We start from the raw sequence: 21,468 nt of genomic DNA, 5'->3' as shown, positions 1-21,468 counted from the left end.
TGTTTGGGGAGTGTGAAAGAGCACGTGTCAGAATGGCGCGTGTCACAGTGCGCGTGCAGATGTCGGCGTGGTACGCGTCTCCATTGCGGCGGGAGCCCGCCTGTGTGGGCTGCGGGAGGCTTGTGTCTCCCGCCCACTTACCGGAGGCGGCGCGGGAACCACCCGGCCAGAGAGACTGCGAGTGACCGCGTGTGCGCGCGCGCGCCCGTGCGAGGGAGGGGCGCGCCGCGCTGGCAGCGCCGCGCGCAGGCGCAGACCGCGAGAGCCCGGCCACAGCCGCCGCAGAGCGCCGGGGGCTGGAGGAGTGAACGAAAGAGGCTATGGCCGCCGCCGGCTGCTGAAGAGCTCGGCCCGCGAGCGCCTGCCGCCGCGTACGATGGTGACCGCACGGGTCGGGCCGCTGCCGCCGCCGCTGCCACCGCCTCCCAAGACGCTGCATCGAAGGCCTGGCGCGGAGGAGCCGCCGCTGTGAGCCCCGCCGTCCCGGCCCCCGCCGCCGCCGCCCGAGGAGAAGAGGAGGGCAGGCGAGAGAGCCGGGGAGTTGCGGAGTCCGTCTGTCCGCCGGCGGCGCTGCCCCGCGGGGAAGGAGGCCGCAGCCTGAGGTGACCGAGCCTTCCGCCCCGGCCGGCCCATTCCTATCCCGGTGCCCGGTCCGCATGCCACATCCTCTCTTACCCCGCTTCCCCTTCCCTCCTCCCTTCCCCCATCCAGTCGCCCGCTCTGTCCTCTTCTCCCCCTTCTCCCCTTCCCCCGTTCGCCTCCCTCCTCTTCTCCCAAGCTTCGGCGGCGTCCACATCCCCTCTTCACCCGCAGCGCCCCTCTCTCCCTCCCAACCGCCAGTCCCTCCCGCCGTCCTCCTGGCCCCCCCTTAGGCTGTCTCCGACTCTGCCCTCCCCTCCCGGGGCCCAGCTTAGAGCCCCCTTTCCCGGCTCCCGGGCCTTGTCTGCCGCGTTTCCACCCTCCACCCTCCTGGAGCTATCTCTCATCTCCCCCGGCATTCCTAAGATGCCCTCACTCCGAGCGCTCCCCCATCGCCTCTCCAGTACCCCATTTCGGGGCGTTTTGTAAGCCCCTTCCTGAGCTGCCCCTTTCCTAGCTGCTCCTTTCTAGCTCCTTTCTTACAGTTCCCACTTCCAACTTTCCTTCTTTTTCGTTTTTGTCCACTTTGCTCACAAGCTTCCCTCCCTCTTTTATTTCACCCTAGTCTTCTTCGGTTTACGCAGCCCCAAACTCAGCTGCTCCCCTTTCATTCGGTTTGAGGTTGTTTGGGGGTGCGGAAAGGCCTGCCAAGTCATTCTTCAATTGGGGACCCATTTGCTCTGCATCGCGTCTGTCAGTCCTTTTTTTTACAGTAAAAGGGGTCCTCATCCCTTTTTGTCCCCATCGCTTACTCTCTCGTTTGCCATCCTTTCTGCATCCCCCTCCACTTATGCTTTTACCAACCAAGGACCCCGAGACCCTTGCCCTCCTTCATCAATGGGTCCCCTTTCTGTTCAGGGATGAAGAACTTCGCCCGTGTCTTTCTTCAGAATCTTTTTGGTGCGTGGCGCGGCGGAGCCAGCACCCTTGGCCAGACAGGAGGGGAGCTCCCTGGCACGGGCCTCTCTCCTGGCAGAGTTTTTGTGGACGTAATCCCTTAGCCCCGCGGCAGCGCCTGCTTTGCAGCGAGCTGGGTTGGGGTTACTATAGTTCAAACGCAACTGAGATCAGCAGGCGTGGGGGGCGGGGGAGGAGGTGCGGGGAGAGAGGAAGGGGGCTTTGCAGTGAGAAGGCATCAAAGATTAATGGATGGCTTTGCATCTCAGTCTGCAGTAAACAGGAAACTAGTTTGAAAGGAAAGGAGAGGGACTGTGTGTCTTTTTATTTTTTAAAATACGGACTGTGCAGTTCTGGTGAATCTTGAATCCTGCCCAAAGGATGAGCTGTCGGAGCTGCAGTCATGACCCAGGCTGAGTGCCCAATGACAGAGATAGCAGTTTTTATTTCCTGTCTGGCTGCTTAAGTTGAAGGATGGCCCTTGTATTCAGAGTGGACTCCCTATCTTTGTCGATTTGGAGATGACCAGAAACCACAGAATTGCTAGTAGTTTATGTGGAAATCAGGTACATACAAAGTTAGCTAGCAATGAGTGGGAGTGGGGAGGACCAGCTATATTTAAAACGTGTGCTAATGCTTATGTAAGAAGTGCGTTCTTCTCCCTGGTATCTAAGTTTTTGGCTGAGTTTACTTATGATTTTAGGTTTTTGCTCTGCCCTCTGACATTTTCAGGGATATGGACAGCCAGAAAATCTGTCTTTCTGAAGATTGGCTTTAGCTGATGGTAGAATTTTGTTTTGTTTTTCAAATTGGATTGGACAAAGAAAGGGGATTGATGATGAATGATAGTTTTTCTTCTGTGCTGAGGGAAAAAGGTGTAAAGACTTTCGGCATTAAATTATCTAATACTCTACTGAATAATTTTAAATTGGATTATATGGCATTCTTTGTTTTGTCCAGGAGATGTGAATTCTGTTCATTTTTTGGGTAAGATAACATTTTCATTTCTTTTTCTTATTTAACATAATTCTTCAGCAGATGAGAAGAGCTATGACTTTAAAAACTTAGGTTTTTTCATATTGTTGATGATTTGTTTGATTTCTTCATATTCAAAACCAAAATGTAGTGTTTTCAGGGAAGTGTAGAATGAGGCCCCCTGTGTTTCCTAACCACAAACATGAAGGATGAACTGTGCAATGTTATACTTGTACAGGGCATTCTTGTGTTTGTAAGTAGCAATTTGCTGCTTCCAAGCCTGGGAATGTCATTTAATGAAATCGTTTGGTCCTCTTTTTGGTTAGCTTTTGTTGAGCCTTTTTTTTTTTTGCCGTTATTGGAAAGAAAGGATGGATTTTTTTCTTTAAAGCTGTTTTACTGTGTAAAGCATCTATGAGTCGCATTTAGTTTTCATTACTTTCTGAGATGGTGTGGTGGAGTGTTACTTTCCCAGTTCTTTCCACATTTCAAGGAGGAAATTTAAAAATCATGCACATTTGTGACCTCCTAGAGGGGTGGGATAGGGAGGGTGGGACAGAGACGAAAGAGGGAGGAGATATGGGGATATGCGTATACGTATAACTGATTCACTTTGATATAAAGCAGAAACTGGTGCACCATTGTGGAGCACTTATACTCCAATAAAGATGTTAAAAAAAAATCATGCACAGAAAGCAAAATGTACGTAACTGAACAAGGCAGGAAGTATCTTATGTATTTGGCTTTAGAGAGTGTCAGGCCTTTGAATTTTCTTTGCCTTCAGCTCTTGTGCTTATTTTTGAGGCTTATTTGGTATTGTTTTGGTTTTAAGAGAATTTTGAGCTCCCTCTGACTTAGAATATGCTCATTAGCACTAACAGATCTAAGAAAAAGATAAATTAGGCTTGAACCAAACATCTTAGTGGTATAATAATCTCTTTACCCCAGTAGAGAAGGCTCCATTTTTATTTCATGTTTTTAAGTTAGTCATTTGGCACGTGTGAGTGATTTCAGGTATCTGCAAGTAAGATATATTTCAACATTTTGTTTAGGTGTTGGTTTAGTGTGTGGTGCTGGAGTGTGGTGTATGGTATTTATCTGTGATGGTCACCACCCTATCATGTGGCACTTCTGCTGTAGAAAGGTTCAAAATGTGTTTTTTTTCCCCCCTCTTTTGTTTCCACAGCTCTTGTGGGTAACATTTTAGATTTGGTTTTCTATGTGTTATATTTGTTTCCTCCATGTCCCTCCCTATACATGGCCAGTTTGTCAGCGATGTACTGAAATATCACTCATATACAGAAATAAATGAAACATTTAGTAAGCAATATATTTGTTATTAAAGGGGATATTTCGTTCTCTGCAGGCAGTAGAGTTTAGGGATCTGTCTTGGACGTTCTTCTGTATCAATAGCTTTAGGAACCCAAGATTTTCTTTTTATTCTTCTGTTTGTGAGGCAGAAGTAGTGATAATTAAGAGGGAATGTATACCATTCTGATAATGGCCTTTTGTAATAGAAATATGGTCCTCTGTAAGAACTGGGAGATTTTTTCCTTAGCATTTCAAATTTTGATTTCTAATGCAGGATTGGTTTAAATTTTTTCTTTACCCCTGTAAGAGCTACAATAAATAGTGAAGTGGGCACAGTTAAAACTAACGAAAACATTAAAAACGTACAAAGGCTCTAAGTCAGATGAAATACATATGGACCACGAATATTTAAAATTTATGTATGTATGTATGTATGTATTTATGGCTGCGTTGGCTCTTCGTTGCTGCGCGCGGGCTTTCTCTAGTTGCAATGAGTGGGGTCTACTCTTTGTTGCGGTGTGCAGGCTTCTCATTGCGGTGGCTTCTCTTGTTGCGGAGCATGGTCTCTAGGGCTGCGGGCTTCAGCAGTTGTGGCTTGCGGGCTCTAGAGCGCAGGCTCAGTAGTTGTGGCACGTGGGCTTAGTTGCTCCGTGCCATGTGGGATCTTCCCAGACTAGGGCTCAAACCTGTGTCCCCTGCATTGGCAGGTGGATTCTTAACCACTGTGCCACCAGCAAAGTCCTGGACCACAAATATTAACTCAGTAATTGTCTCTTTTTGTTGTTGTTGTTACTTACAAAAGCAGTAGTGATTTATATTGGATTCTAGAATATGGAAAAATACTTTTCCATTATAGAATAAAGCCTGTCAGTGATATTTTTACCTAGGTCCAGTCACACTGGTGACTGGTGGTTTGTGAGAAAAATCTATCATTTGTGTATTTTGTTTTTGTTTTTTGCGGTACGCGGGCTTCTCACCGCTGTGGCCTCTCCCGTTGTGGAGCACAGGCTCCGGACGCACAGGCTCAGCGGCCACGGCTTACGGGCCCAGCCGCTCCGTGGCATGTGGGATCTTCCCAGACCGGGGCACGGACCTGTGTCCCCTGCATCGGCAGGCGGACTCTCAACCACCGCGCCACCAGGGAAGCCCCATTTGTGTACTTTGAAATGAACTCCAAGAGTGCATTCAGTTATCAGTTTGACCACCAGAGTAAGTAGTTACTTTCTGTGTATTTCCTTAAGTCATCTAGTTAGCTTAGGCACATTACATTACACTTTTTACCAAGAATTTATTTTTTCAAGTTGGCTGCTCCCCACCAAATAATACATGGGTATACTGAAACATTTGGCAAACAGAAAAAGATAGAGGGAAATAAAAACCACGCCAGGGCCACTGTTGGAAGGATGTTAATGTGAATATTTTGGTGTATTTCTTCCCAGAATATATATTTTTTTCTTTATGATATCATGAGCTTTGAGAAATTTAGGTTCCTAAATGGCATAATTTGTAATAAATGTTGATTAGAGATTTTATTTCTCAGTGCTTTTTTCTCCTTAGGACACAGCTATTTGGTTGTGATTCTCTCACAATATTATCTTTTTCTTATGTAGGAAAATTATTAAAGCAGTCTTGTTCTTTTAAAGTAATCAGAATTATAGTTCTTATTTATAAAAATGTTAATTCTACATTATTGATAGGATATACATAACATTTGGGTAGTGGGAATGATATATAATAAATCAGTTTTTAAGTGATTGAAAAACTTATATTAATCGTTTGCTAAGTTGAGCTGCCTTTTTTTCCCCCAGCTATCTGAGCTAGGAAGCTATGAAAATTAGAGGGTGAAATGGAAATACTGACAAATATTTAACCATAGCATAGCAATCTGTCACTATAATTTTCTTCAGAAATCAATGTTTTCATTTGTCCTGTAATGTCTGAAATTACTGCCAAAGCTAGAAGTGTGTTTTGCTTTCTCAGCAAAGTTCTTAAAAGAATATTGTCAGAGCCAACAATCTAGAATTATCATTAGTCCTAAAATTGTCCTTTACCACTTTAGTTTGTTCTGTTCTCTTGTCTATAATTCCTTGGATTAATTTGCATCTGTATCATATAAAGCAGTATTACGCCAAATTGTCCTTTTAAATAGTAGATTGTCTGGGAGATCCTTCATTTCCTTTCTTTTTTTTTCTTCTCCCCATTCCACCACTAGTAATCAACAGCTAAGCAAAGACACAGGCTGCAGACTCACAGTGCCTGACTTCTTCCATGTGCCAGCATGTTGGTGTGTCAGGGGAAGAATTTAATGAGCTTTTTCCTACTTTGAAGGCAGATTGTGGGAATTTCAGACTAAGAATTTAATTTTAATGATTCAAGGAAACAATATTGCAAATAATGTTATCTTTACCTATATCATGAGTTCTCTGAACTGTATCTATATCACGTAAATTCAGTACTTCAGTTTTGATTTTAAGTAATAAGGAAAAGGATAGACTACGAGAAGCTGTGTGCTAAATGTGCAATCATGAAATGCTTGTTGAGTAACTTAGGCTTTTTCATGTAATAACTATTTAAAATTTGCCCTCTTTTTTAAAAGCTGCATAAATCTCAAAGATCTTTATAGGAGTGAATTTTTCTTTTCAAGGTAATTGGACAAAGGTTACAGTATTCTTATAGGGTGTTTTGTTAAATGCCTAAATTTGGAATTAGGAGCTTTTTTTTGACCATGCCGCGCAGCTTATGGGATTTATTTATTTATTTATTTATTTTTGGCTGCGTTGGGTCTTCGTTGCTGTGTGCAGTCTTTCTCTAGTTGCGGCGAGCGAGGGCTGCTCTTTGTTGTGGCGCGCGGGCTTCTCGCTGTGGTGGCTTCTCTTGTTATGGAGCACGGGCTCTAGGAGCACTGGCTTCAGTAGTTGTGGCACGCAGGGTCAGGAGTTGTGGTGCGCAAGGTCAGGAGTTGTGGCGCACGGGCTTAGTTGCTCTGCGGCATGTGGGATCTTCCTGGACCAGGGCTCAAACCCATGTCCCCTGCATTGGCAGATGGATTCTTAACCATTGCGCCACCAGGGAAGCCCAGGAGCTTTTTATAAACACATTTTGAGGTCTGAACATTTCATCAGAGTCTTAAAGTTGAGCAGACCTGAGAGAGTCCATGTGAAAACACAATACAAAGCTTATTTCCTAAATATCTAGAAGTAGTAGATGTGTCTAAGGAGCTTTTTTTACATTGTAACATAGTTTTTGTGTAGTATGTGAGAATCCATTAGATTGATAAGAGGATATCTGAAAGCTATTTGAGGTGACTTATTTTTATATATTGTATCTCCTGAATTTTAGGTCTGCTCCAAGAAAAAAACATGGCTGCAAAGGAGAAACTGGAGGCAGTGTTAAATGTGGCCCTGCGGGTGCCAAGCATCATGCTGTTGGATGTCCTGTACAGATGGGATGTCAGCTCCTTCTTCCAGCAGATCCAGAGGAGTAGCCTCAATAACAATCCTCTTTTCCAGTATAAGTATTTGGCTCTTAATATGCATTATGTAGGTAAGTGTCTACAGCATCTTTCTTAAGCTTCTAGTGAGCATTCTGATTTATTTTATGTCTTTGAATATTCTTAAATTTGGGTAAAATGAAGTCCTTTTACATTGAGATGACAGTAATATAGTCGATGAGTATGAATCTTGTTTATAGTCTTATTTGTCTTACAACTGCACATGAATTATTAGGGGTAGAGGAAAACAGATAGTGTTGGATTTTACTGTATGAAACTAGAAGGCAGAAGAAAACATTTTATTTTTTAATTTATTTTTTTCTTCTAGGTTTATAAGATATAATTGATGTACATAGAAGAAAACATTTTAGATTTTAATATGAATAAAATAAATAACAGGAAATACCTTTCCAGGCATTTGGCCTGTTCTAATTTGTCATTATTTTGGGGTTTGGTAGTAATTCAGAAAGTAAGCTTTTTAAAATGCAGTATTTTTATTGTTCTAAAACATTAGTATCATTTGAAGATAAAGTATTCATTTCAGTTAAATGAAATATGGAAAATGATATTATAATATTAAAGTACTCCTTGAAATATAATTGATATGATTTGGAGTTAGTGGTAGAAATAATGTGGAAAGAAATTAGAGTTAAAGGTTAAAGAAATTAAAGTCAAGAGATACAGGCAGGAAGCAGATAAAATCCATCTAGAATAAAAGTCATGATTCTTAATTTTTAGGTTAGTTTTTGTTTTATATGTAATGATAGTAACAATATATTTTCATTTAACATTGCTGTTTTATAATTCAAGATGTGGTGTGAATGATGTACTGTAGTGGTTTTATTAATATTTTTATTATTAGAATTGTCAGCAAGTATATCTTTTTAAAATTTGTGAAGGTTATCTTTATAAAATTGTTAAGGGTTGTCCTGTCTCTATGAGACTTATTTTAATCTATAAAAGAACTTTCTGCGTTTCAGAGCTTAGCCCTGAGAACCCCTTACAGCTCTAAGAGATTACCAAGTAAGCCATTGTGGGAAGGAGTATGGTACAGTAGAAAAGACAGTGCACGAGAGGCAGAACATCTGGGTACAATAAACTCATCTCTGTTAGTTGGCACTACCTTGGGAAAGTCTCTGAAATGAGAAGGTTCTTTTATGCTGCAAAACACTAATTCTCAGCCCTTTATTCAAGGCTTGTATGTTAGCCAATATATGGAAAATAATTCCAGTCTGTAGTAGAACAGTTGGGTACTTGGCTTAGAGTTTTAGCTTGATCAGCTAAAGTAATTCGTACTGTGGTTTTAAAAATGTGGTTATCGGGGCTTCCCTGGTGGCGCAGTGGTTTAGAGTCCGCCTGCCAATGCAGGAGACACGGGTTCGTGCCCCGGTCCGGGAGGATCCCATATGCCACGGGGCGGCTGGGCCCGTGAGCCATGGCCGCTGAGGTTGTGCGTCCGGAGCCTGTACTCCACAATGGGAGAGGCCACAACAGTGAGAGGCTCGCGTACCGCAAAAAAAAAAAAAAAAAAAAATGTGGTTATCATATGTATTATTTCTGAATAGATTGAAATATTTATTATAAAAACAGCTGCCTAATAACCAGAAACATCAATTGCAGAAATTGTATGGGTCCTAGTACAGTTGTAGTTCATACTCACCAGGTTATAACTTTGGGAACTCAACTGAGCCTTCTTTTTTTTTTTAAGAATTTATTATTTATTTATTTATTTAAAAATACAGTTTTATGCAAATAAAAACAAAGGACAGATCATTGGAATTTCTGCCCTCCTTAAGGAAAGACATCAATACTTTTACAAGCTTAGCCTCATTCAGATAGAATTTGGAGGCTTTCAGTCGTCTTTTATTCTTATTTATTTATTTATTTTTCGTTGCTGCCCGTGGGGTTTCCCTAATTGCGGAGAGCAGGGGCTACTCTTCCCTTGCGATGCGCGGGCTTCTCATTGCGGTGGCTTCTCCTGTTGCGGAGCACGGGCTCTAGGTGCACAGGCTCAGTAGTTGTGACACACGGGCTTAGTTGCTCCACGGCATGTGGGGTCTTCCTGGACCAGGGCTCAAACCCGTGTCCCCTGCATTGGCAGGCGGATTCTTAACCACTGCACCACCAGGGACGCCCCAATTGAGCCTCCTTAAATACATTTAATTACATGGTATGGTGGAGTAAGCTCAGTGATTACATGAGTAGATATTTTCAGCTTGAACAGTTTTTTGGTTAGAGTAACCTCTGTGTCAGTATTATGTAGTGTTCATGTAATGTTCCAGTTTACAGAATTTCACCCTTAAATAAATTTTTTAAATTGGTAGTTTATGGTTCATAAACCAAAAAGCATAAAAGGTACACAGTGAAAAGTGCCTTCCTCCTATCTCTGTTCCTCATCCACTAAGTTCTCACTTTGAGTCCCAACAAGTAGCTCTTTTTATTTCCTTGTGTATAATTCTATGGATATTTTTATGCATGTATAAGTAAATATAAAGATATATTGGTATATAAATGTAAGTATAATATAGAAGTACAAATGTATATATTTCCCTTTTTAGTACAGATGATAGCATAATACTACTCTTCTGAAACTTTTAACTTAATGATGTATCATAGAGCCATAACTGCTGTTTTTAGATATTTACTGTTTTTTTACGTTGACACTATCTGTTCTGCCAAATCTTAAGATTCTGATTAACTGTTGAGGCCTCACTCTCCCCCCAGCCCTCCAATTCTGTTTCATAGTGGCATAGTACCCTTGTATGGCTGTACCGTAATTTATTGCACGAATTACTTCATTGGAGGACGTTTTAGATAGCTTCTGTCTTCTGCTGTTTCATTCAGTGTTGTACTAAATAATTTTGTATAGCCATCATTTCAACAGGTGCAAATATAGCCTTGGGATAAGTTATTAGAAGTGAAACTGCGGAGTTAAAGAGTATATATACATTTGTACTATTGACTGATACTGCTCTCCATAGGATTTTACTATTTTGTACCTCCACAAATGGTGGATGAGAGTTCCTGAAATCCTACATCCTTATCAAAACAGAGTTATCAAACTTTAGTATTTGGCTGCTCAGTAAGTGAAAAATGGTTGTTTTTTAATGTAGTATTAATTTGTATTTCTCTTATGAGTGAGATTGAATTTATTCACGTGTTTTAAAAAAACGTATTTCCTCCTCTGAGAGTTGTCAGTACATGTCCCTTGCTCACTTTTCTATGGGTTTGTTAGCCTTTTCTTACCAATTCATGGGAGTTTGGTATAAGGGAAATAAACCCTGTGTGATGAGTTGGAATTATATTTTCCAATTTCAGTTCTCTTGATTTTGCTTAAGATTTTTTTGACATGCAGAATTTATTTTATGTGATTGAATTTATCATTTTTTTTCTGTAGCTTTAGGATTTTGAATCAATTTAAAAAAGCCTTTTCTGTTTTTGAGTTTATAAAGAATTGTCATGTTTTATTGCATTATTTTTGTTTTTACATTTAAGTCTTTTGCTCCACTTAGAATTTATCTGCTTGTACAGTGTGTTTTATTCCATTTCTAAACATTTTTCTGTTTTTTTAGTTTCTTATTATTGAGGATTTAGATTATATTTTACTGTCTGATAGAATTAGTCTCTTCATTTTTCTTTATTTCCCTCTCTGAGTTTTTTTGTTATTATTAGTTTTCTATGTAAACTTCAGAATTATCTAATCTTGTTCCAAAAACAACCCTGTTGACCTCTTTGCTGAGATTGCAAACTATTAAAATTTTAAGTTAGGATGAAGAGAGAACTTAAGGATGCTAACTCTTCCTTAACACAGAGAGACTTGCTATGTTCAGATTTCTTCTGAGTCCTTCTGGGGTGTTTTAAAGTTTCCTTTATATAGATCTTAGGCTTATCGTTAAGTTTGTTCCTAGGTATTTTATCTTTTTTATTACTATTATAAGTTTTTTTCCCCTTTATAGCCTCTAATTGTTTGTTATTAAGAGCTTAAAAATCAAGGTGAGCAGTGTTAATGTTTGTGCTTATGGAGTATAATTGTACCTTTGAACTTAGAAGCTTTCCAGTGTTGGTTCTGTCTGAGAACAACAAAGAAAAGTGACTGTCCAGATGTAATTGGTGGAATGTTAATTATAGAACTGTTTTGCAGCATATGAGATATAAAAAGGGGAATAGAAATAATATTGAAAAGGAAGAATGGGGCCATTTGTGAAAAGCCCTGAATACAGATGTTAGGTATTGTGCTTAATCTGGTAGCTAATGATGGGTCAGTAAGGAATTTAGAGCAGGTGAGCTGCATCTTAAAATTGATTAGGCAATGTTGTATAGGGTAATGGGTTGGGGAGGGGAGAAACTGGAGGTAAGAAGACCAATTAGGATTTTAGGCAAGAGGTAATGAGAGCCAGAGCTAACATGGTAGCAATAGCAAAGGAAAGAGTGGATGTGAGAATAGTTCTGTTGTAACTGCAGTCACTAAAATCATTAGTGACCTAACATGTAAAACTCAGACTTCATTTATATCCCTATTCTGCAGACCTTTCCATGTTTGTGAAGCTGTTGACCACTTTCTCTTTCTTAAAAATATTTCTGGATTCTTCTAACTTATTGACCATTCCGTCTGACTCTTTTGCTGTATTTTTTTCTTTGGACTTCTTTAGTCTTGATATTCCAGAATTTGTGTTTAATTTTCATCTTCTGTTGTTTGGGTGATTTCACATAGTTTTGGCTACAAATCTCTATCTACATTTTTCACAGCTTTTTTGAGCACCTTAGTCTATGGTAGTGTTCCTCCTCTTTGATCCCACGGTATCCAGTTCGTACCTCCACCATAGCACTTATTGTGCTGAATTCTAAGGGTCCATATGCTCATCTATCTTCCTAACTAGATTGTTAACTCCTTTAAGGTAGGATTGGGGTTGTCTTTTATCTCAGTATTCCCAGTACTGAGCTAGTGCCTGATGCTGAATAAATGAATTTCTAACTAACGTTAGATATCTCCACCTAAATATTCTACAGACACCTCAACTTATTACTGAACTCATCATCTTTACTTCAACTCAATCCTCTTCCTTCTTGTGTATTTCCTGTCTTAATAGCAAAGCCATCCTCTCAATTATCTAAGCTAAAAACATCAGAACCATCTTCACTTCCTTGTTCTCAACCACTCACCAGTAGATCACCACTAAGACCTATTTGAATATGTATCTCATAGCTGACCCTGCCAACTCTATATTCAAAGCTACTGTTTTATTCCATGTCCTCATTTTTTCCCCCACTGCTAAAATAATCCTTTAAATAGCAGAAATTTCTATATTTTGTTAGGAAGATTCATCAATGTTATTTTAAGCAGGTCATCATTTTTAAATACTGCCAGTCTTGCTTTTTAATTATGCATTACTGTTGGGTTAGCTTCATCATTATCAATTTAGTTTGTTGTGTTCTGTTTGGATAATCCTGTAGCATGAATAGTGATGCCTATTTGCATCAGCAGTAGTTTTGTATTTTTCAAATAATTAGATTATGTATACAGTTGACCCTTGAACTGTGCAGGTCCACTTATATGTGGATTTTTTCAATAGATACGTACTACAGTACTACATGATCCACAGTTGGTTAAATCCGTGGGTGTGGAACTGTGGATACGGTGGGCCAACTGTAAAGTTACACTCAGGTTTTCTACTGAAGAGGAGGGGGAGGGGTTGGTGCTCCTAACCCCAGCATTGTTCAAGGATCAACTGTTTATTGTAGTTCAGATGATTTATTCCTACTGCTCTTATATCAGCATAAGTATTCATAATCTCTCAAAAATCTTCTTGTGTGATATATTTTATTATCACAGAATTATTTTTTCACTGGATTGTGAAAATGGGGGTATAGGTGAGCCATAGGGTTTTTGTTGTTTTTTGTTTTCTTACCTCACCAAAATGGTATCTAAAGGATCTGAGAACATTAGCCCAGGCTAAGCTCCTTATTATCATATTTTAGTCTTTATACTGAGGCTTTAGCCACCAGTTCTATCAGCATCATCTCCCAGTACCCTCCCAATACTCTTTCTGTTTACACCAGAATTTAGTCTAGCCTATAGAATTTACTGTCTCCTGAAAATATCCTTCGTGCTTTCATGGCTTTTGGACCTGCTGTGTTCTTTTTTCTTAGAATGTTTCCCCCTTTTCTTAGCCTAGTAAAGATCGTTTCATTCTTTGAGGTCCAGGTCAAACTTAATCACTTAACCATAGCCCTTCTAATTTTTGTTTAATAGAGCACCAGTAATGTATCATACTTTTGTTCTTGTTTGTTTTTTCACTAGACTGTGAATCTTTTTATTTTTTCTTTGGATTTTCCATGTCTAGGAATGCATATGGATCATACTTTACACATAATAATGTTGGTTGAATGACTGAATAATTGAAAGAATGAATGAAATGAGTATGTTCGATCTAGATGATCTAGAGCTCATTTTATGAGATGTGCTGGAGAAGGGAAAGATAATATATGGAAAGGAAAATGATAGTTCATTAAAAGTCAAGAATTTAAGGAAACGTTTCATGCAATAGACTGATTAGAAAATCCTTCAGCCACAAACAGTAAAAATGCTTGCTAGATATAATAAATATCCTTTTAAATACTTCTAAGGTCCTGTGAGATAGGGATTAACATAATTATTTTGGGGAAATTATTTTAAGAAGTGAAAAGCAAATAGAAATATATATCTCTGGCTTCTGCTGGGTTATTCTTGAAGTTAGGATGTGTGGGAAGTCTGTAGTCTCTAGCACCACTCCTGTTTGTTTAGCTTTAAGTATGATCGATTCAGCCTGAGCGAGACATTAGGTGCTAAGAAGGGACATCTGTGCCCTAATAAAGACTCATTCATAAGGGGAAAATAAACTAGGATCAGATTTTTGCAAGACATAGAATGTTACACTGAGAGGTTCAATACTTTTGAAGGTTTTAGAGCAAGAGGATTGTGTCAATGAAAGTGATAGTTTTGGGAATATTACCCTGGTAACAAAGCATAGGATGGATAAGGATGGGAAGAGACAAAGAAAAATAGCAATTAGTATCAATAAATTATTACATTACAGAGCGGATTAAGATGGGGCATAGGGTCTGGAAAGGAGGGGTAACGTAAGAGATCTGTTGAGGAAGACTCAGTGGGACTGGGTGATAACAGGGGACTCAGGTTTGAGTCAGAGTGAATGGGATTTAGGAGAGTGAAAGAGGGTGAGGTGAGCTAGCTTGTTGAGGGAGGAGGATTTGTACTCATTGTATATGAGGACATTTAAGTGGAGTATATCTCAGGCATCATGAGCTACGAGATGTCTACTTAGAATAGGAAATGATTAAAGGTTTTTTGCTTATGTAGTGGGTTCTCAGAACTATCGTGTCATCTGGAATGGTATATTTGAAACAAGAAAATAGATTCTTTGAGCTAGATACTTTATATAGAGAATAGAAGTTGTTCAGGAACTAAATTTTCTATGTTCACTTGAGAGGGTGAAAAGAAAGTAGAGAGAAGGATTTAGAGAGTAAAAGGAAATCCACGTCACAGAGCCAGAGAATAAGTTTTCTGTTTTTTTTTTTTAAATGAAAGCTTATTTATTTATTTATGGCTGTGTTGGGTCTTCGTTTCTGTGTGAGGGCTTTCTCTAGTTTTGGCAAGCGGGGGCCACTCTTCATCGCGGTGAGTGGGCCTCTCACTGTCGCGGCCTCTCATGTTTCAGAGCACAAGCTCCAGACGCGCCAGCTCAGTAGTTGTGGCTCACAGGCCCAGTTGCTCCGCAGCATTTGGGATCTTCCCAGACCAGGGCTCGAACCCGTGTCCCCTGCGTTGGCAGGCAGATTCTCAACCACTGCGCCACCAGGGAAGCCCTAGAGAATAAGTTTTGAGGTCAGTTGCTTCAGATGCTGGGACAAGGATTAAACTTGAGTCTTAGATTTGTCAAGTAGGTAATTGTTGACTTTCAAGTTTCTTTAGAGAAAAGAAAAGGGGATTTGTAGAGGATCTAAGATTGTAAAGGGTAAAGAGGGAATAATAGTTAGAAAATAGAGGCTTTGGTACAGATAATTTATAACATTTGTCAGTGGAATGAGAAAAATAGGTAACTGGAAAAGGAGAAATCTGTGGAGAGAAGTTTTTCTTTAAGACTAGGGAGAAGAGCCCTGCACATCCTTTGAAAAGAGAGGTGAGGATGGTGTCAGGGGAATGATTGAAGATATAGGAGGTAGAGGGTCCTTCGGAGTTGGAAAAATAAAAGCTGAGTCACAGAAGGCGCAGTCATAGAGAGGGACAGTAAGACACTCAGTTCTTCTTGGACTAGAGAATGAGAGAAATGGCATAGAAGAAATAAGGAGACAAGGAAAGGTAGATGATGGAGTAATCCTCTTGTACCTTTGGGTGTTATATGTGATTATAAAGTAGAAAAATCTACAAAGGAAGTGAAAAATGCTTTATATTTTTAATAGAAAAATCCATACTGATTTTGCTGTCCTAAACTTGCTTTGGTAGTGAAGTAAAAAAGCTCAAAGTTGTTGAAACCTAATTGGGAAGTAATTTACTTCAAGCTCTTTTTATTATTGTAATTAACCGGAAGACTAAATTAGAATCGAATTTTATTTGTATTTCTCTTAACTTCTCCTACAGGTTATATCTTAAGTGTTGTGCTACTAACCTTGCCCAGGCAGCATCTGGTTCAGCTTTACTTATATGTTTTGACTGCCCTGCTCCTCTATGCTGGACATCAAATCTCCAGGTAAGAATGTGAGCCATTTTTGAAATGTATGACTGAATTTAAAGTTTTCCTTTACCAGTAAAATACTTTTCATGAACACTGTTAAGAAACTGAGGCTTTGGTAGGTATCCAAAACAGATTTTTATTTTTGATACTTGTTTTCTAAATGAATATTATCATACAGGATTAATAGCTGGGATTATGTCTCAAAATTTTTTTCTGCTTTTACAAACAGTCTTACTATGAAATGGACCTTAAGGGTATGTTTACAAAGATACCCATGAGCTTTTCTTTATTACCTGAGAAAAGAATATCCAAAGACAGGCTATAGGAACTATTTAACAATTATGGACTTCATTACTGTCATCATTTTAGGAAGTTGGTTTATGATGCATGAGTTATCAGCGTAAGGTGCAACCATGTATATAGTGGATGATTGATATAAATTATTTCATGAGGTTAATTGTATAGCTCAGAACTTCTGCCTCTTTAGAAGTATTGTCTGTTTGTCTTGGTCTGCTGGTCCTAAATTTTAAGACTCTGGTCTACCAATGAATATGAGCTTCTTACTTTGAAACAATATTAAAATTGTTAATATTGTTAACAGTAAATGTAATGGGGTAGAATAAGTTTTGTGGGTACAATACTTCTTTTGTTTTGATTGAAATGTATAACTGTAACAAAATGTACTCCCAGTTCTAAGAAGAGTGGCAGTTACTTTGCATATATAACAAGATATAATTTTCTAGAGGTTTGAAACATAGATTTTGGTGTACGTTTGAAATTTAATCTTAGAAATAGCATTTTTGTATTACTAGAATTGAATGGTTGACTTTTAAAAAACCTTTTTCCCCCTGATTATAAAATTATACTGTTCGCTGTAGGCAGTTTTTGGGAAATATAGAAAATTTAAAGGCAGTAGCAATCACCTGAAATTATGCCACCCTGAGATAGACCTGTTAAGATTCTGTTATTTCCTTCCAGTTTTTTAATACCTTTTACTTTTCACCACTTCATTGGGTACAAAAGAGTGACAATTACTAACAGTCACTGACTCTTGGTCCCTCTTGCTGAAGCAGGACCGCCATCTTCCTTATTTCATCTAGTTATTTCCTGAAGTCCCCCAAATATTTCCCAGAAACTCAGTCTTCTCAGATTCCTCTCCTCTGTTCCTATCTGGTTGATTTCCTCTGCTCAAAATGGTACCTGGAGGGTGGCATCTTACTCTTTAACTTCTGCGGCTATCCTTGCCCAGGGTATGTTCTTGGATGTCAGAATTGCAAAATATGGAGCTGCAAGAGCAGTGCTGCGTGTTTGTAATTGTCACAGTGTTTCAAATCAAGCTGCTTTACTCTCGGCTTTTCTAATTTCGTGTCACACAAGTATGTCCCTGTTTCTTAGCCTCCTTCACAGGACCAACTTGAGCCTTTTCCTGCAGCATCTTTCTCCATAGAGCCTAGACTAGGAGTCCAAGGGCCAGCACTGATTCAGACAACAGGATATCCTTCCCATTCCAGGACCACCAGCCCCAAACCCTGACACAGTCTGTTCCTGTGGCCTTACCCAGACACTTCTGAATCTCAGCTCAAGCTGGAGACACTAACCTATCTTAACTTATTCATTTTTAAATAAAAATGGTATCTAGGGAGTATAATGCAGTAGTTAGAGTATGGGCTCCTTAGTCACCATTTTAGTGTGTAAAATGAGTGTTTGGGCACCTAAGAATGACATATCTTTTGGAAGAACGGATGGGGATTGGATAGATTCAAATCCATGTTTCTCATTTACTGCTCTGTAACCTTAGTGTCACTTATCAGAAAGGTACATCTCAGTTTCTTCACCTGTAAAATGCTGATAATATTTTAAGGGGCTATTATAAAGATTCATTAGGATTAAGCATGTAGGGCTTCCCTGGTGGCGCAGTGGTTGAGAGTCCGCCTGCCGATGCAGGGGACATGGGTTCGTGCCCCGGTCTGGGAAGATCCCACATGTTGCGGAGCGGCTGGGCCCGCGAGCCATGGCCGCTGAGCCTGCGTGTCCGGAGCCTGTGCTCCACAACAGGAGAGGCCACAACAGTGAGAGGCCCGCATACCGCAAAAAAAAAATTTCTGACGCATCATAGTGCTCAGTGAATTTTAACTTCCTTATGTCTTGCTTTTATTATGCAGCGATGTTTTGTGAGCATTTTCCTGTGTTGTTAGTCTTTAAAAAATGATTTTTTTTCATGGCAGGGTATTCCATGGTATAGCTATATAATGCTAGCTTTTTAGAGTTGATAGGATTTTGATGATTAATCAAAGAAATCTGAAAGTTGAAGGTAGAGCTATTAAAATTGTTATTTTTATATGTTATTATAATTCCTGGTGAAAGAACAGTGAACCAGCACTTTCCCCTTATGTTTTTTTTGTTTCCATGAGGTTTAGTGATGTAGTGATGGCTAAAACCTTGTAGCTCTATTTTTATCTGCAGTATTATCATCCAGGCTTTTCTAGAGAGATCAAAATTCTGTTATGTAGGGATAAAGGGGACCCTAACAGTGTCAGAGATAAAGAAAGCCTTTTTCTAACCATTTTTCTTTGCCAATTTCAACGTTTTACTTTTAGTTTATAGGAATGTTTTTTCCAATATTTAAAGTTTGTTTTCATTATCAGAAAATTTATATTTATTTTAAACAGTAAAAAGAATTGTAATAAAATTTTACAGTGTGCAAAAACATTTCTTGTTTTTTATTTCATTTTGATCCTTCTTATAATCCTTTGAGATTTACAGATGAAAAAACTGAAATTGGCCAACATCTAGGAAGGCATGATCCCAGACTTTAACTTGAATCCAGGTTTTTGGATTCCTAGTTCTGTCCTGTTAGGGAAATAGCATGGTTAGTGGAAAGAAAATTAGTTTTACAATCAGTAGGATATGAAGTAGTTTCCCTACTTAGTAAATATGTTACCCTGGCAAGTTGATTCTTCGAAACTGTAAAGTAAGACAATGCCTATCTTATGGAGTTAGTTTTGATGTTAAACTAACAAATTTCAAGTTATGGAATATTTTAGTATTTCTCTTTTTAGTATAATTTACACTACATGGTACTATCTCAAAAAGATTAGCAAAGATGTGTTAATCCTTGAATTATTAATAAAATGTCACGTTTAATAAATTTTGTGTCTTGAAGGTGTCTCATTTATAGACTATTAAGGCTGAATTTTTTAGTTTAAAAAGCATAAAGGTTCATATTTCATGTGGCAGCTTCCTGAACAAGTATCTTTTTAAAAAAGTAACAGCTTTATTAAGATATAATTCACATTCCTGTTTCAAGTGTACAGCTCAATGGTTTTGAATGTGTTCACAGAACTGTGTAAATCATCACCCCAAACAATTTTAGAACATTTTTATCACTCCAGAAAGGAACCCTGTATCCATCGGCAGTCACTTCCAATTTCCTACCAATCCCCTTCCCCTAGCCCTATGCATGTCAGTCTTTTTTCTGTCTTTATGGATTGGCTTATTCTGGACATTTCGTATACATTGAATTGTATAGTATGTGATCCTTTGTGCCTAGCTTCTTTCACTTAGCATGTTTTCAAGGTTCATCCATGTTGTAGCATGTATCATTACTTCATTTTACTGTCCATATCATATTTTGTTGTATGAATATAACACATTTTGTTTATCCATTCATCCATTGATGGACATTTGAGTTGTTTCTGCTACTTGGCTGATACGAATGAACATTTGTGGGTTTTGTGTAGGTGTCCTTTTTGTGTGGGGGGTGCATATACCTTGGAGTGGAATTGCTGGATCATATAGTATCTATGTTTAAACTTTTGGGGAACTACCAGACTATTTTCTAAAGTGGCTGCACTATTACATTTCCACCAGCAGTGTATGAGTGTTCCAGTTTCACCACATCCTTGCTAATACTTGTTGATATCTGTCTTTTTCAGTATAGCCATCATAGTAAGCGTGGAGAGATATTTCATTGAGCTTTTGATTTGCATTTCTCTGATGGCTAGTGATGTTGAGCATGTTTTCACGTGTTCATTAACCATTTGTAAGTTTTCCTTGGAGAAATGTTTATTCAGATCCTTTGCCCATTATTTAATTGGGTTGTCTTTTTTAAAAAATTGAGTTGTAGGAATTCTTTATATATTCTAGATACAAGTGCCTTCTCAGTTAAATGATTTGCAAATATTTTCCAGCAGTCACTCCAGTCTAGTTATATCAAGGTAGAGTGTAGTATGATCCTGAGAAGGAAAATCAATACTTGGATAATTTAAATAATTAATTTGATACGTCAAAAATTGGCTGTAGAAAAAGACATTTGCAAGTATTCCTTATATTGAAAGTTTCATAAACTCTTGAAAAGCTGGGTCTCTCTTTGCTTTAATTCATGTACAGGCGTACCTTGTTTTATTGGGGTTCGCTTTGATTTGCAGATATTGCAGTTTTTTTTACAAATTGAAGGTTTGTGGCAACCCTGCATCAAACAAGTCCATCAGTACCATTTTTCTTTCTTTATTTTTTTTAAGAAGATGTTGGGGGTAGGAGTTTATTAATTAATTTTATTTTTGCTGTGTTGGGTCTTCGTTTCTGTGCGAGGGCTTTCTCTAGTTGCGGCAAGCGGAGGCCACTCTTCATCGCAGTGCGTGGGCCTCTCACTATTCGTGGCCTCTCTTGTTGTGGAGCACGGGCTCCAGACGCACAGGCTCAGTTAGTTGTGGCTCACGGGCCTAGTTGCTCCGTGGCATGTGGGATCCTCTCAGACCAGGGCTCGAGCCCATGTCCCCTGCATTAGCAGGCAGATTCTCAACCACTGCACCACCAGGGAAGCCCCAGTGCCAATTTTCTAACAGCATTTGCTCATGCTTCATGATTCTGTCACATTTTGGTAATTCTTGCAGTGTTTCAAGCTTTTTCATTAATTATATTTGTTATGGTGATCTATGATCAGTGACCTTTGATGTTACTATTGTAATTATTTTAGGTCACCACAAACTGCACCCATATAAGATGGCAAACTTAAGAAAATGCTCTGTGTTCTGACTGCTCCACTGACTGACCTTTTCCCATCTCTCTCCCTCTTCTTGGTCCTCCCTATTCCCTGAGACACAATAATATTGAAATTAGGCCAGTTAATAACCCTACAGTGGTCTCTTAAGTGTTCAAGTAAAGGAAGCGTCATGTGTCTCACTTTAAATCAAAAGCTAGAAATTATTAAACTTAATGAGGAAGGCATGTCGAAAGCTGAGATAGGCTGAAAGCTAGGCCTCTTGTGCCAAACACTTAGCCCAGTTGTGAATATAAAGGAAGGGTTCTTGAGGGAAATTAAAGTGCTACTTCAGTGAACACATGAATGATAAGAAAGCTAAACAGCTTTATTGCTGATATGGAGAAAGTTTTAGTGGTCTGGAGAGAAGATCAAACCAGCCACAACATTCC

At 39.2% G+C, this 21,468-nt stretch overlaps 1 protein-coding gene across 3 annotated transcripts in view; it reads left to right on the top strand.

The window, feature by feature from the left end:
• Positions 1–272: 272 nt before the first annotated feature.
• RNF145 (ring finger protein 145) overlaps positions 273–21,468 on the top strand; it is a 65,432-nt gene continuing 44,236 nt past the window's right edge. Inside the window, exons 1-3 of one of the 3 annotated variants that reach the window (XM_030841253.3) lie at positions 273–602; positions 7,162–7,365; positions 15,945–16,053. In XM_030841253.3, coding sequence (XP_030697113.2) covers positions 7,182–7,365; positions 15,945–16,053 — 293 coding nt within the window. In that variant the 5' untranslated portion in view covers positions 273–602; positions 7,162–7,181. Of the gene's footprint in view, positions 603–1,997; positions 2,122–7,161; positions 7,366–15,944; positions 16,054–21,468 lie in introns of those variants that run through there. The other 2 variants (XM_060296556.2, XM_030841257.3) reach the window with 2 other exon arrangements.

This window comes from Globicephala melas, chromosome 3, assembly GCF_963455315.2.
Source record: "Globicephala melas chromosome 3, mGloMel1.2, whole genome shotgun sequence".
Lineage (NCBI taxonomy): Eukaryota > Metazoa > Chordata > Mammalia > Artiodactyla > Delphinidae > Globicephala > Globicephala melas.
The sequence above is the reverse complement of the archived record's forward strand: the minus strand, read 5'-3'. Positions and strand labels throughout refer to the sequence as shown.